General features: G+C 43.5%; 1 protein-coding gene across 1 annotated transcript in view; it reads right to left on the bottom strand.

Moving 5' to 3' along the window:
• LOC120940876 (acetyl-coenzyme A synthetase, cytoplasmic-like) overlaps nucleotides 1–15,732 on the bottom strand; it is a 58,132-nt gene that overhangs the window by 34,600 nt on the left and 7,800 nt on the right. Inside the window, exon 3 of the mRNA XM_040353969.1 lies at nucleotides 1,510–1,601. Coding sequence (XP_040209903.1) covers nucleotides 1,510–1,601 — 92 coding nt within the window. The remainder of the gene's footprint in view (nucleotides 1–1,509; nucleotides 1,602–15,732) is intronic.

Genomic DNA, 15,732 nt, shown 5'->3' with positions numbered 1-15,732 from the left:
ATCCACTTATACAGCATATCAAATGGGTTATCAACTACAGGTCGAATATTCCGATCAGAAGGGATTGATCAGAAAAGAAAATCATTTATCAAAGCGTGTATGGTCATTATAAGTCACAAAACGCCACCTCTGGTAGATTCTGCACCAAGGTCCAGCAAACACAGTAACATGTACAGTACATAGATTTTTATTAATTAGATTTAAACTTATTGTATTAACAATTCTCTTGATAGAACCCTAGCGCGGTTTCTTTGCCTATTAAATGTACATACATTACATGATTCTGAGAGAATATAATAAAACCTTTTTAATGAATTTTAGAATCAACCCAGAATCAGTGCCCACCACAAGATCCTTTGTTGCCTAGTGTTTATTCTGACACGGGCTGAGATATTTCAGCAGCATCCAAGGATAAAAAAACATTAAAAGGGGTTGTAAAGGTAAAAGTTTTTTTACCTTAATGCATCCTATGCATTAAGGTAAAAAAACATCTGACAGCACCGCCCCCCCCCCCCCCGAGCCCCCGTTTTACTTACCTCACCGTTTGAAAGTCCCGGGCGCGTGCTTGTCACCTTGTTCGGGTCCCAGCCTGGCCGTTGATTGGCTAGGCTGGACGGATTGATAGCAGCGCAGCCATTGGCTAGCGCTGCTGTCAATCACAGCGGATGACGCGGCGCGCCGGGGCCGAGTGATACAGTCGGCGGCTATGGCCGCCAATGTATCACGGGAGCGCGCTCGCAAAAGCTTTCCACCATGCGAGGGAGCTTGCATTAACGTGGAAAGCTTTTGTGAGGAGGAGCCGAGACAGCCGCCGAGGGACCCCAGAAGACACGGATCGGGGCCACTCTGCAAAACGAACTGCACAGCGGAGGTAAGTATAACATGTTTGTTATTTAAAAAAAAAAATTCTGCCTTTAGTGTACCTTTAAGCAAGGAGCTTAAAGGGGTTGGAAAGGTTTGTTTATTATTTTCTAAATATAAAGCTAGTGCATTGTTGGTTTACCAACCTTTTCCTTCTAAATCTAAAATGTTTTCTTTGTCTGAATTTCTCACTTCCTGTTTCTCCTCAGTAAGCTCCCCCCCCCCCCATCATCATTCGAGCTGTTCTGGCTGGGGGTTAGTCAGCCAGAACAGCTTACTGAGGAGGAACAGGAAGTGAGAAATTCAGACAAAAGAAAAAAAAACATTTAGAAGAGAATTCGAAGGAAAGGGTAAGTGAACCAACAATGCACTAGCTTAAAGGAACCTATTCAGAAAATAAAAAAAAGAAACCTTTACAACCCCTTTAATTTCATGTTTTACATTAGAGATGAACACATCCTAATGCTAGTTTCTGCATAGGTCTTAATTATATTCTAAAACGGTCTATAAACTAAACAATTCATAGAGGATTGTATACCTATACGTGTGCCATCATCAGGGAATATAACATGAATGGTATGTTTTTAGCATTGCTGTAGACTTTACTGGTATTGTTCCCATTCCCAGTGTACACCATATACTACTTACCCAACTTCCTCAAGGCATTTGACAGCTTGCAGACTTTTATCAGTAAATCACCATAGGAAATTACAGAAGAATCTGCAGGCGAATTACCTTCCCTGAAATTCCAAAAGACAATTGGTTAGTATTAGTTTGGGAGATGATCTTCAATGAAATGATCTCTGGTATATTTTAATTTAGAGCAGAAACCAGGGGGTTAAATCACCTCAAATGTCAAGCTCCTGTAACCTGCCATGGCGATTTACAAGGTCCCACTCTCCTGCTGGAGTTTCAATTTATTTTACAATGTAGTAGGAAGACTGAAATCCATCATGCTGCAGCTTTACACAGTTTACTTGCATGGGTGTACCAAGTAACAATGCAATACCTTTCTGAATATGCATAGTACATACACCACAGACCTGCTAGCTGGCCATTGCTGGCACTCATTTCTATGGTTAATCTTTGCAAACACAAGCTTGTGTCACACGTGAATGGTGGTAGGATGTGCAAACATGTATGCTTGCACAGCTTGCACAGCTTATATCAATGATGTGGGCAGTGAGCATTAAAAGATTCTTAAAAGTATTTTATTTAGCAGCCTACTTATTGTAAAATTCTACAAAACTGGGGGGGGATTTGACAGGGTGGACATTTCCCCAGAACCCTGAAAGTGCAGGGGGGACGACGACATGGCAGTTAAAGAGGATTTAAACCTGATTCATGAAATTTGAAGGCACATACAGTATGTCTTTATCTTTCTTCAAAGCCCCAAGTCCCGTGGCTTTCTCCTGCCCCATTCTTCTGTTATCAGCATAACGTCTGACAAGTTCTGTCAACTGATAAAACCAGGCTGAATTTTGTGTCAGGGTGGGTACCGTATTTGCCGGCGTATAAGACGACCCCCTGATTTTCCAGCTAAAATTTTGGTTTTGGGATATGCTCGCCGTATAAGACGACCCCCTTCCTACTAGTCTGTCTGGAAGCTGAGGGGTAGCCGGAACAACTGCTGACAGGAAAAAACGCTGACAGGAACAGGCTTTATTCAGCTTTTTCAAATCACACTGTGCCCATTACATGCCTCACTGTGCCGTCAACAAGTCATTCATTCATTGTGCCATACCTTATTCCTGTACTGCGGGCGTCCATTATTCAAAAGCCGCACTTCCGCCTCGTGCTGTTCCGTGATAGGCGCCTATCATGGAGGTCCTCTCATCCGAAGCCGAGGATGAGAAGACATCCGTGATAGGCGGAACACCGAACAGAGGCTCTGCTGGGAAACCAAGGGTTCCGCCTATCACGGAACACCGCAAGGAGGAGGCGCGGCTTTTGAATAATGGTTTCCCGAGACAGGTACTGGCGTATAAGACGACCCCCGGGTTTTGAGGCAAGTTTTTACGCCGGAAAATACGGTACTATAAATAGATTAGCAGAGAGCTGGTCAATTCACAGCACAGTTCTGCAAGTCTCTGCCTATGAGGAGAGGGGGTGAGTGCGCCTTTCCTCCAATCAGTTGTCTCGCAGTGTATGGCAAGACTCCCCCTGCTGGAACAGAAAGAGAAAATTCTAACACCACGTGCACTTTCTAAACGGTATAGAAAGATGAAGACAGCAGATATACATGTAAAACTTATGTAGGGAGATTTGCTTAATCTCTGTGTATCATCTAAGGCTGTTTACTTCACTGGGTATATGTGAGGGTTTACATCTTTAAACTTTAAAATTATTCTAAAGAACCTGTCACTTTGCCCTCTTAAAGATCTGAAAATTAGTATGCAGCAAATGAAAGTCAGGGAGAACACAGGTCTTCTTAGCTGCACACTTGCTACAAGTCACTAAGGCTAATTTCACACTGGGGCAGGAGCGTCAGCGGTAAGGTGTCGCTAGTTGTAGTGGTAAAGTGTCGCTAGCGCTTTTTGGGCACTAGCGGTGCGCTTTTAACCTCTGCTAGCAGCAGAGGAATGGGTTAAAAAGCGCCTGAAAAGCAGTGCTGCCCATTGATTTCAATGGCAGGGGCGGTGTTTACACTTTTCTCGCACCGTCCCAAAAATGCTGCTTGCAGGACTTTTTTTTCCTGTCGTGCAAGTGCACCGCTTCAATGTAAAAGCACTCAGCCTTTCACACGTGGGAGGCATGTGAGAGGTGCCATTTTTTGTGCTAAAACGGCTGAAAAGCACCCCGGTGTGAAAGGGGTCTTACTCAAGAAAATACTGAGACTCCTGGCATCAAACAATAAACGGATATAAAAGTGTCATTGGTTAAAAAGGTTAAGAGAATGTCCAAAAAGGAGCAGATATTATTAAATACAGGTACTTATAAAGTCGATTTTTATATAGTCGGTTTATGCAGTGCTTTACATACATGTTGTACATTCAAATCAGTCCCTGCCCTCAGCCTTGGTTCATACTATCAACTACATGTAAAATTGCACAGGAACCACTCCTAACATTCCTGTTAAAATCACATGCGATTTTGAATGAGCGCCAATCGCACTATGCACCAATTTTGGAACTGCATTGTAACCGAAACACATTACCCACCTGCATATGGAGTGTCGGTAAGATTGCACTGACACTTACTGCAGATCACAAGGGCAGTGCGATTTTAATGGGGGTGGTTTCTGCACATCATTAGTGTGAACCTAGGCTCAAGGAGCTTACAATCAAAAAGGTCCTCAACTCAAACTCATACAAATAAAAATAAAAAAAAAGGACAATTTAGCCAGGAACTTGTTAACCTACCAGCATGTCTTTGGAGTGTGGGAGGAAACCACCGTACCCAGAGGAAACCCATGCATGCAGGCACATAGAGAACATGCAAATTCCAGGCACGTAGTGCCATGGTTGCAATTCGAACTGACAAGCCACAATCCTACTACACATAAGTGCATTTTTTTTGTTACCTAATAGTCTGTAAATACAATGGTCACATAAAACATGGTCTGGAATAGATGTGTTCTACTGTTGGAAATGTCACATAAGGAAATACATTGAATTTGATAAAAGTTACAAGATACTGACTATCTGCGCCAGACTAGCTGACATTTTTAGAGCTATAAATACACGTCAATAAACTGCTGTGTGTGCGTGTATTGACTACCTAAGAAGTGAAAGTATTATCAGGTATTTCAGCAGTTAAAGGGACGTAGATCCTTTAGTTCTGTGTACTCAAGCTGTGGCCAGCACCCTGCCTTACTGACGTGGAACCATCAAGATGTTGCCACAACAAAGGTAAATTCACCTGTCAAAAAAAAAAAAAACCTGAACTTCAAAAATGCACAGCTCATTAAAAGGTTCATATAACCTGAAAAAAAAAAAAAAAAATGTATATGTATATGTATATGTATATGTATATGTATATGTATATGTATATGTATATGTATATGTATATGTATATATATATATATATATATATATATATATATAAACAAAAGCACAAAAGACGGCTTATTTAGTAGAGCAAAGTGACAGAAAATTGTAGCAACTCACAACATTAAAGTGCTAGAACGTACTGGATTTTGCAAATCATTTTCCACTGAATGGCTTTATAAAGCCCCTGAATTCACAACAGAACCGGTCATCTACATTTGCCAAGCCAATTTTGCTGCATGTAATGTGGTCACTTTGTTTTTTGCCTAGGGCAAGTGATCTGCCGATATGGTTCCAGCTATCGTGAAAGTTCCTGCGCAGGCGCAATCTGATCTGCCGATATGGTTCCGGCTAACGAGAAAGTTCCTTTAAGGACTGCGCAGGTGCAAACTTGCCGACGGAAATCTCCGAACCTCGGCCGGCATCCAGGGCGACGTGGATTTAGAGGAAAGTGGCCAGTCGGCCTCACTTCGCTCGGACGGTTCGCTCGGCCTCCTGGCTCTTTTTTTAACATCCTCCAATCCACGGGGATGTTAAAGAATGAGCCTGGATGCCGGGCGAGTTTCGGAGATTTCCGTCGGCAAGTTTGCGCCTGCGCAGTCCTTGAAGGAACTTTCCGTTGGGGGAACCTTAAGGACAAGTCACAGGCACGTCCAAAGTCCGGCCCAGGGGCGAATTGCGGCCCGCGTTTCGGTTTAATGTAGCCCCACTGGTAATTTGGATATATATATCTTTTGTGCCCCCAACGAATCATTGGGGGGCCACAAAAGATATATACCGTATTTATCGTTCTTCCAGCCTCGGAGGGGACAGGGAGGGGGCGTGACGAGCGCCGTCAGATTAAATGCAAGAGAATCTCCTGTTTACTCGGCTGCCTCTGTAATAGGAAGTCCCATCTCCTGGGCTGGCATTGGACAACTGTTCTGTCCATCATAGGAGGCGGGACTTTGTATTAAAGAGGCCATCGTGTAAACAGGAGATTCTCCTGTATGTAATCTTTTGTCGCTCATCTTGCCCCCCTCCCTGTCCCCTCCAAGGCTGCAAATGGGCATGGATCAGGCTGCACTGAAGGCAATGGTGAGGCTGCATTCATGGCAATGGTGAGGATGCAGATGGGCAACGATTATGCTCCATTGATGGGCACTGACCCTTATTTTGTTATATTTTTCCTGAAATTTCCCTCTTAAAGTGAGAGTGCGTGTTATATGCTGATAAATACGGTATATCCAAATAACACGCCTGAGCTCAACCTTAGATTCTTCACCACACACAGCCACAAAGGCAATAGAATTCTTGATGGGCAGTGCATTAGTGAATTTGCATTTATTTTAATGGTTCAAAAAATGTCAGGCAAAATGGTCGGCCCTCACGCATGTTCACTTCATCAAATCTGGCCCTCTTTGAAAAAAAATTGGACACCCCTGGTCTAGGGAGATGTTCTGCATAAAGTCCAGAGAAGGTTCACTATTTAAAATGCACGGTTGATGCAATTACACACTTTCATGGCAAATAATTTTGGTCTTCTTATAACTATCAAATGATTAATTAGGTTTTCATTTAAAAAGGAAAACATTTTTTTTTGCCCAAAATTAATGTCTGTATGGTAGACAGACAGAATAGTATAATGATTCTGCTAAAAAATGAGTAAATACCTATTAAATTCCTTCATTTATATCACCTCCGGCGGTCTAGTTTCTGTTCTTTCATTCACTTCCTGGTTTGCGGCACTCGTTCATGTAAGAACTACATTTCCCAGTATGCATTAGGGCACGCCCAGTAATTCACACCTCCTTGAAGTCTCTAACACGTAGAGAACGTCCTGTCGCACAGATGTAGTTCCCAGGAGGGGGCGAGCACGTCACATCACAACCGCAGTAAAGCCTCCCTTCACAGTGGTGAGTGACAAGCAGGAAGTGAAAAGAACAGAGAAGAAATGGAGCAACTTCTGAGTAAAAATGAACAATGAGGAAGTGAAAAGAGGAATGTCTGCAGGTAAAGGATGCTTATTATGAAAAAAAAATTTTTTTCCTTTACAACCCCTTTAAGGTTGTTTAGACCTAATCTGATGGGTAAACACAAGTGTTATCTGATTGGCAGGAGACAGTATCACATGGCTAGAATCGTGTTGGGATTGTATGCAGTTACTGTATACTATATCTTGCATTGGATCCATGTACTTTGTTCAGATGCTGTACATCCAGCTAAACATTGGGGTTGATTTACCAAAGCTGGAGAGTGCAAAATCTGGTGCAGCTGTGCATAATAGCCAATGATGTGGCTGAATACTCAGAACCACAAAGAAGATGCTGGGAGATGTGAAAAGGTGCGTCCATAGGTGTGCGCAGCCTATAGCATTAGGGTGTGCACCCAAAAGCTCAAACATACAAAACAAACAAAGCTCAAACACACACATGCCTTTCTCTGCAGCCTCCGCTGCCTTGGACTGTGAATCAATGGGAAGTGCTCTGTGCTGAGCGTCTTCCTGTTCATTCACATACTCACAATTTACTATGCTTCAGCTATGATTGAACATGGTGAGTGAGTGATTGTGTTCATTTAGAAAAGGGAAAGGCCCGTTTGTGACTAGGGATGAGCTCCGGCGTGTTTGCACACTCCACGTGCAGAGCCCGCCAGGAAGACGGCACTGTGCTGTGCTAATCGCAGGCAGGGAGACATTGTCCTGATGCTCGGCTGCAGAGATCAGGAAATGTCTCACTGCCTGCGATTAGTGCAGCGCCGACTTCCTGGCGGGCTCTGCTCATGGAGTGTGCGAACACGCCAGAGCTCATCCCTATTGTGACATATTGATTAGCCCCTTCCCCTGCTCTCCATTCTGAAACATCCCCCTCAGCAGCCAGGGGAAGAGGAGAGAAGGGAAGCCAGAAGCACTGCAATAAAGGGGGCACTACGCGGGGGGGGGGGGGGGGGAAATCGGCCCCACACAGTGTGATTTTAGATAACCCATGGTTGCAGGAAAGCAACCTGCACTGTCTATGGTCTGCCTATGGGTGGCATTATTTATACCTGCCACCAATATAAAAAAAAAACATTTGACCCACAATGGATTTGGTTTTAGCAGTGGTTCCCAGAGACCTGAAAATTATTTAGGGGTTCCTCTGGGGTAATGAGGTTGAAAAAGGCTGGTTTAGACTTTACATTTTTTACAGATTTAAAACCTTAATCCAGCAGTTCATTTATGAAAGTTTCACTCAAGATTCTTACAATTTCTAATTGACTCCTTTGTAAACCCGTGTCAATCCTGGGTGAATGTTGCATGAAAATGATTTATAAATAGGTGTTCTATAAAAAGACAGACCTTCTGTTATGTCACGTAAAAGGTTATGCAAGGCTGCAATCATCAGTATATATAATAGTCTGACACATTTTAAGATCATGTCAAACCTGTTGTTTGAATATTAATAAAGCTGTAAAGTGAGCAAACATAGGCCCTCTCATTTTATTACCATCACAGTTATATAGAACAAAAAAAGTCAACATAACTATTCAAACCTGAAGTCTGGATAAACAGGTCCACAGATGAAATGCATCATGTGTATGATGATTTCTGCTGTTCAGGGGATTTTGGAAAGAGAATATAAGGGGAGATGAAGTATACCGTATGCACTGTAGGATTTCTGTCGCTCGAATATAAGGGGAGGATTCAGGCAGTTCAAAAATCAGCAGCATTTTAAAATTCAATTTGTAATAATGAATACATGTGACTTAAAGCCGGGGTTCACCCGAAAAAAAAAAAAAATTAAATTAGATCTAGCATACTAATGATAAGGACATTTATTTTCGGGGGGTCATTTTTTTTTTTTTCTGTACATACCTTTATATCCTGATTTTGTCCAGGGCTTCCGATGACTGCGGGACTGGGCGTTCCTATCCTTCGGTTCGATGATCGACGGCTTGTGAAACAGGTCCCCTGTCGCACAACGCGCGTCAGATTTCCGGAAATAGCCGAGCTGCGAGTCGGCACTATACGGCGCCTGCGCAGTCAGCTCTACACGGCAGGCGCCGTATAGTGCCGACTCGCAGCTCGGCTAGCTCCGGGAATCTGATGACGCGCGTTGTGCGACAGGGGACCTGTTTCATAAGCCGTCAATCATCGAACCGAAGGATAGGAACGCCCAGTCCCGGAGTCATCAGAACGCGGAAGCCCTGGACAAAAATCAGTATATAAAAAAAGGTATGTACAGAGAAAAAAAAATGACCGGCCAAAAGTAAATGTACTTAGTATGCTGGCTCTAATGTTAAAAAATGTGTTTTTAGGGTGAACCTCCACATTAAAGTGTTACTAAACCCAGGACCCTGCATTCACTATATCTTGTCTCCCACAGTACACAGAACATGGCAATGCAATAGTTTTAGTAAATATAAACTGCTAAATACCTTTTCTCATTAGCAGTATACTTATACGTCTTGTGACACGGGGCGGATCAGTAATGATCCGCCTCCGTATGCTCAGCGGGGATCGTTCCGTTGATCCCCGCTGAGCCGGCGGATGACAGGGCGGTCCCCGCACACTGTGCAGGGACCGCCATGTCTTTTCTCCGCTCTCCCCTAGGGGGGGGGGGGGGGGGAAATCGGATGAACACAGACGGTGTTCATCCGATCTGATGACGGAAGGAAAAATAGGGTTTTCTTCCGTCTGCAGAATCGGATCATTGCGGAGGTGGACGAGATCGGGTGTCAGCGGATGTTCATGCGCTGACACCCGCAATCTCATAGGGACCAATGTATGTCCCTTTTTCATCCGCAAACGGATGGATGAAAAAGCGGACATACGGTCCGCAGGTGTGAAAGGGGCCTATCAGTGTCTGGTAAAGCTTGTAGGAGTTTTCATTCTGTCCTGATTGTCCTATGAGAATGCAGGACCCCTGACCCTCTGTATGGACAGTGCTTACCACATGCACTCTCCCAAGAGAAAAAAAAAAAAAAAAAAAACAACACTCTAGCAATACACAACAAATGGAGTATGTGAAGAGTGCCCCCAAGGCTCTTTTCTATCTGGAGATAAATTGGGGACTGCAAAAGAAGGGGAGGTTCAGAAAAGACAGGAATAAGCAGCCTTTTTACACAATGCAGGGGATTAACGCCTTAACAAGCATGCTTTATTGCATCTACAGACTGATTTTACAGTTGTGGGTTTACTAACACTTTGACTTTATTTGTAAAACGTATAGAATGAACATGATATATTTTGAAATCGTTTTTTCATTCATTGGTTCATCTTCACTGTGTTTCTAATAAACCTCATATGGTTAGTTTCATGTAAAACAGATGTGCCTCAAGGCTGATTTTTGCTAGCCCCCTGCCAAGACGGGGGACAACACATATGTGGCAATTCCTAATAAAGCAGCTACTTTAGTAGCGGGCTGCCATCATACAGTATATCACAGCTAAGAATTCAGATTGGCTTAATAGAGAGAGCTAAGGATTCTAGAATCAAATCTTCTTATTAGTATATCTACTATTCAGAGCATTTGTGGCCCAAGTCTGGGGTAATATATTGATCAGGGATCTGCGGAGATCAGAAGAAATGGTGTTTCATCGGTCAGATTGCCTGTGATGATAGTACTGGCTTGCTTTGTATTCTTGACCCATACGAGCTGGGTTTCTCAAACTAGTCATCTTTACTGTATCAGCCTCTTGACATGTAAAGCCAGCACACATTTATATTAGTAGTGATGCAACAGTATTAATGTAAACATGCATAGCAAATGTAGCAAAGATTAGCTACTATATGATCTGATTGTAGCCCTTTATCAAGTACAGTATATACAACAGCAATAAAAAAATCTAATTGCTAGCAGTCTATTAACAGAAAACCTTCAGAGACGGTGCTGGCGATGACTTTGTGCATTGCACTCTCTTTCTATTACCATAATCACCACGGCACAGGTCATCCAAATATATATCAACGTGTCCTTTAGGTCGCCCAACCTCTATTCCTGCTTACCACAAGGAGCTAAGAATATCACTGGGCGGAGGTGATATATTTGCTGTGTGTCTTTGTAATGGGGACAGAATGTCTCCTTTATTAGAAGACAAGTAGGAATGTTGGCTGACATAAAAAAAATCATGTTGGAGACTAGGACCGTCGTCTAAACAGTTTCTAGGGCAGTGGATGTTAAACATTGAAGTCCAATTGTTGGTGCCATTGGGGGAAATGGTGTCCTATCCTCGGTGTCATTGGGAGGAATTGTGTCCCTTCAGTGGTGTCGGGGGGGGGGGGGGGGGGGAATACTCCCTATTGTATCAGTGGCTAAAACAGTGCCCCAAGGGCTGGATAAAAGCAAGCAAAGGGCCGCATCTGGCCCCAGAGCCGCAATTTGAAGACTGAGTGATTAATTCTAAAAATTTCCAAAATGTCAGTTTGTCTTTCAAAAATTAAAAATTAAGAACCCAAGGGCAACCCAAAATGTGCAGACCAATGCTAAGGGTGTACCTGAGCTATTACTAGCTGAATAAGATCAAAAGCAGCAACAGTCTAATCAGCAATTTTCAAAGTGGCTGTATTCCATTTGGCGCTAATCTGAAAACAATAGCTCTCAGCCTACTCTTCAATCAGGAAGAATAGACCAGACCAAAGTAGCCATTACATGCAAAACAACTGGGATCAGTATCTTGACAGGTAAACAGCAAGCAGCAGCATGACATCTAACCAATGCCAGCAGATGCAAAAATCACACACTACAGAAATATCTACAAAATCGCTCTAAAAATGACAAACCAAGTAGAACAGGGGCAAACTCCCCCCCCCCCCCCCAATTTGGATGGAAAAAGGAAGTGTTATAACCCCTGACAGTTTTTGTGCCATCTGTGTCCTATAGGGGAGATTTTCCTTCACTTTCTGTCCCATAGCCAAAACGGGAAATGAGAAGCAATCCCTCCAAAGTAAGAAAATCCCTGGTTGTCAACAGGGTCCCCATTGAAAGATTTCCCCTCTATTCCTGTTCTGGTGAGACCCCAACATTTGGGATTTTCTTTCACCATCACTTTTGGTGATAACAGTAAATAGGACAAACTAACAGGGCGAATCCCTCTATGGCACCTTTAACAAGGGTGGACTGATCCGGTCTGCCTGTCAGTTTTTTAGGCTCAGTGAAGCAGCGGATGTCAACGGACATGTGTCCCTTAACACTGCCGACATCCTATCCATTAAAAAGACGGATGGGGATCCGTCTAGTGCAGGGGTCTCAAACTGGCAGCCCTCCAGCTGTTGCAAAACTACAAGTCCTATCATGCCTCTGCCTGGGGGAGTCATGCTTGTAACTGTCAGCCTTGCAGTGCCTCATGGGACTTGTAGTTTCGCAACAGCTGGAGGGCCGCTAATTTAAGACCCCTGGTCTAGCGAGTCGGATGGCTGCAAGGTAAAAAAAAAAAATTATAATAATAGAAAAAAAAAAAAAAAAAAAAAAAAAAGAAGAAGAAGGGGACAGGAGGTCTATTTACATCCAACCACCTACAGAGGAAAGCAAGCTGTGTGTGTCCACTCTGCATAAGCAGAGCAGACAAGCCATCCGCCTGCTCAGCGGGGATCAGCGGACAGATTCCCCGCTGAGCTGGCGGAGTCCTCTCCATGTGGAAGAGCCCAACAGGGACACAGAACGCAAAAAATACCCAACATGTTCTAATCCCTCTCCATTCTATTCAAAACTAAAAACAAAATGTCTTGCTTACAGTTTACCTATACAAAGAGGAACTAATGCACAGTACAGTGATTTTAGGTGCATGTTTAAGATCATGATAGGATATACAAAGAACATCACTGCATAGGTTATCTCAGTTCTTTTTTTGTATGTCGGCTGTGCAAAGATAACATTTGCGATATATGGAATGCACCTTATATATTCATGCTGGTTTAAAAACAGATCTTCAGAGATTTGATCACCAGCCAATAATGAAAATCCCTTGTATATGGCTGCCTTTATTCTACCTGGCTATAGGGTGATCAAAGCTCATCACTTGTTGTTCTACTGTGAAATGTACCAGAACAAGTAGAAGTTATCTTGTGATTCTAAGTAATATACAGTATACTGTCTTCACCATGTGTTCCAATTATCCCCCTGAGGAAGCCACTTGACCATGTGGCGTAACGTAGGGGGAGAGGCCAATCTGTTGTCACACTGAGGCATGCATTGTGAGCATACTGTGGTAATACTGTGATTGTCTTATATCTTGCACTGTGAGCACTGAAAGCTTTACAGTTTGGTGCACTCTAAGCAACAGAAAAAAAATTAGTGTTTTTATACTTAGCGTTTAATATACTGGTTGTTTAAAAAGATAAAGCACCATGTCCAGCTTCCTCTCCTTATGATTTGGGTGTATGACGATAAGTGTAATAGAAGGAGAATTCTAATCTCAATATTACCAGCAAAGGAGTGAAATAGCATAAAACAGATCCCCAGAGAGGGACAAAAGTGCATATAGACCATCGGTTGGTCTTTTATCGCAGGTGAGGGCACATCAGATGAGGGGATTATAACTAAAGCATGAGGATGACTGGAGCACATAGTGGTGAACACAAATTAAGGGGTTGTAAAGGTACAATTTTCCTAAATAGCTTCCTTTACCTTAGTGCAGTCCTCCTTCACTTACCTCATCCTTCGATTTTGCTTTTAAATGTCCTTATTTCTTCTGAGAAATCCTCACTTCCTGTTCTTCTATCTGTAACTCCACACAGTAATGCATGGCTTTCTCCCTTGTGTGGAGTGTTGTGCTCGCCCCCTCCCTTGGACTACAGGGGTGTCAGGTCGCTCTCTATGTTGCAGATAGTGAAAGGAGCTGTGCGTTAGTGGGTGTCCTGACTCTCCTGTAGTCCAAGGGAGGGGGCGAGCATGACACTCCACAGATTTAAAGGGATACTAACACATTAGCGTTTGGGAGGGCGGCACCACTTTTTGAGTATAATTTTACTATGGTATTACATTACATTCGGCAGTAAACATTAAGGCCCCATTCACACCTAAAATTCCAGAACTTGTTTGAGCTTCAGGCGTTTTGGAGTGTTAACCATCTCCATAGAGAATAATGGATTCCCCCCTCCATCGATTTGTAGCTTCAGGCTTCAAGCTACAAAACGCTCAAGTGTGAATGGGGCTGAAAGCCTTGGTCACCTGGTATTTCATTGAATGTCCCTCTTGAGGAATTTTCTGTAAATTGACAGTCCCAGTGACCATACAGGAAGAGCAGGAAAATCTACACAATGGAGACTCAGATCAATAAAATTGAGGTGACAGAGGCTTTAACGTTTAGAGCTCGAAACCTAAAAGATCGTAAAGTAATACCATAGTAATCTTCATAAGACGCCAATCACCAGGGTAGTAATAGCTGCGATGTTATCAATTTGTGCTGTTTTTTTCCCTGACTGTAAACACCAGACTTTTCAGATAATCTATATATTTGTTGGTCACAATTAGAGATGATCACACCTCCACTTTCTGCAACCAATATTTGATGGAATCATTAGAGCAGTCTCTTGGGAGCTCACCTACTGAGTTACTCTAAGGCACGTGTAAAGCTTTTCATACACAGTACAATCAGATTGTATGATCTACCATCAACTATGCAGTGCAAGGTCCTGGCCGATTGGATCATTTTTGGATTGTTTAGGTTTGGCCTTGTACAATCAGATTATACAAAGTATGGCCACTTTAAGATACCTCTTCCAAACACTGTAGATGGATTTTGAAAAGCAGGGATTTAAAGTCGCCACAGGCGGATCAAAATCCATCCAGTTCAGCAGGAACCTGACAAATTTTGATTAGCATGTGGCCTGCTTAGTGGAAGTCAATCATCAGATCGACTTCTGTTGAATGGGCAAGTCAGAAAACTTGCTTTTGACAGCAGCAGGAGCCCCTGTAAGAATATAGTCCTAGTTGGGGGGGGGGGGGGGGGGGGGGGGGATTTCTCTATTCACCTGAATGTGGATGAAGGAATCCGTTTTTTTTCTGCTGACTAAAAACAAAAAAACCTAGTCTATCTATAGGCATCTTTATGTCTAGCTTTCTCAGCCTAGACCCACCAACCTCCCCATTATTTTTCTCTTACCCACACTAACCAGGAGGTGGGTGCTGCACATATACTCACTCATGCACCGTTGTCCCGCTGAGATCCTCTCACGCCCTGCAACCTCTTGAACCCCTGCCGCCATGTTATCCCAGATGACATCAGGCCCACCAGCTCTTCCGCGTTCAGTGAGCGCAACTGCCAATGATGCGTCACTAGGCCCGCCGCCCCCCTCATCCTCCGAGTTACACAGTAAGGCCCCTTTCACATAGGCGATCCAACCAGGTCCACCTGTCAGTTTTTCAAACGCACCTGATCGAACCCTGCAGTCCTTTCTATGGAGCGGTGGATGTCAGTAGACACATGTTCAATGACACCCGCCATCCGATCCTGTCTGCCAAAAACAGACGAATGGGGGATCTATTCCCCATCCATCTGGCAAATCGAGTCAGATGGCATCAGATGGAAACAGACAAACAGTCAATTCCCACGAGAGTGGGCTGTGTCTGTCTGCTCTGCAGAGCTATCCGGCTGCTCAGTGGGGACCAGCAGAGAGATCCCCCGCTGAGCAAGCAGAACCGACTTCATGGAGGCACCCATTTGAAAGGGGCCTAAGGCCTCCTAAATATACGATGTACATATCACAGTAGGAACAGCACACACACACCATTTGCCTAGGCCCTAAGCCCTTTATTAAAAAAAAAAAAAAAAAAAAAAAAAAAAGAAGGGGTTATGTGGAGGAGGGTTGGGCAGGAGGCACTTTCATTTTCTGGCTGAAGAACATCTGCTTTAAAATAGTTTGTATGGACCAAATAAATGTATTACCTTCACTAACAGATGTACCCACTGCGAGTGCTGCATCAGC

This window comes from Rana temporaria, chromosome 5, assembly GCF_905171775.1.
Source record: "Rana temporaria chromosome 5, aRanTem1.1, whole genome shotgun sequence".
Classification (NCBI taxonomy): Eukaryota; Metazoa; Chordata; class Amphibia; order Anura; family Ranidae; genus Rana; species Rana temporaria.
Note: the sequence above shows the minus strand (reverse complement) of the source record. Positions and strands in the feature narration are given on the sequence as shown.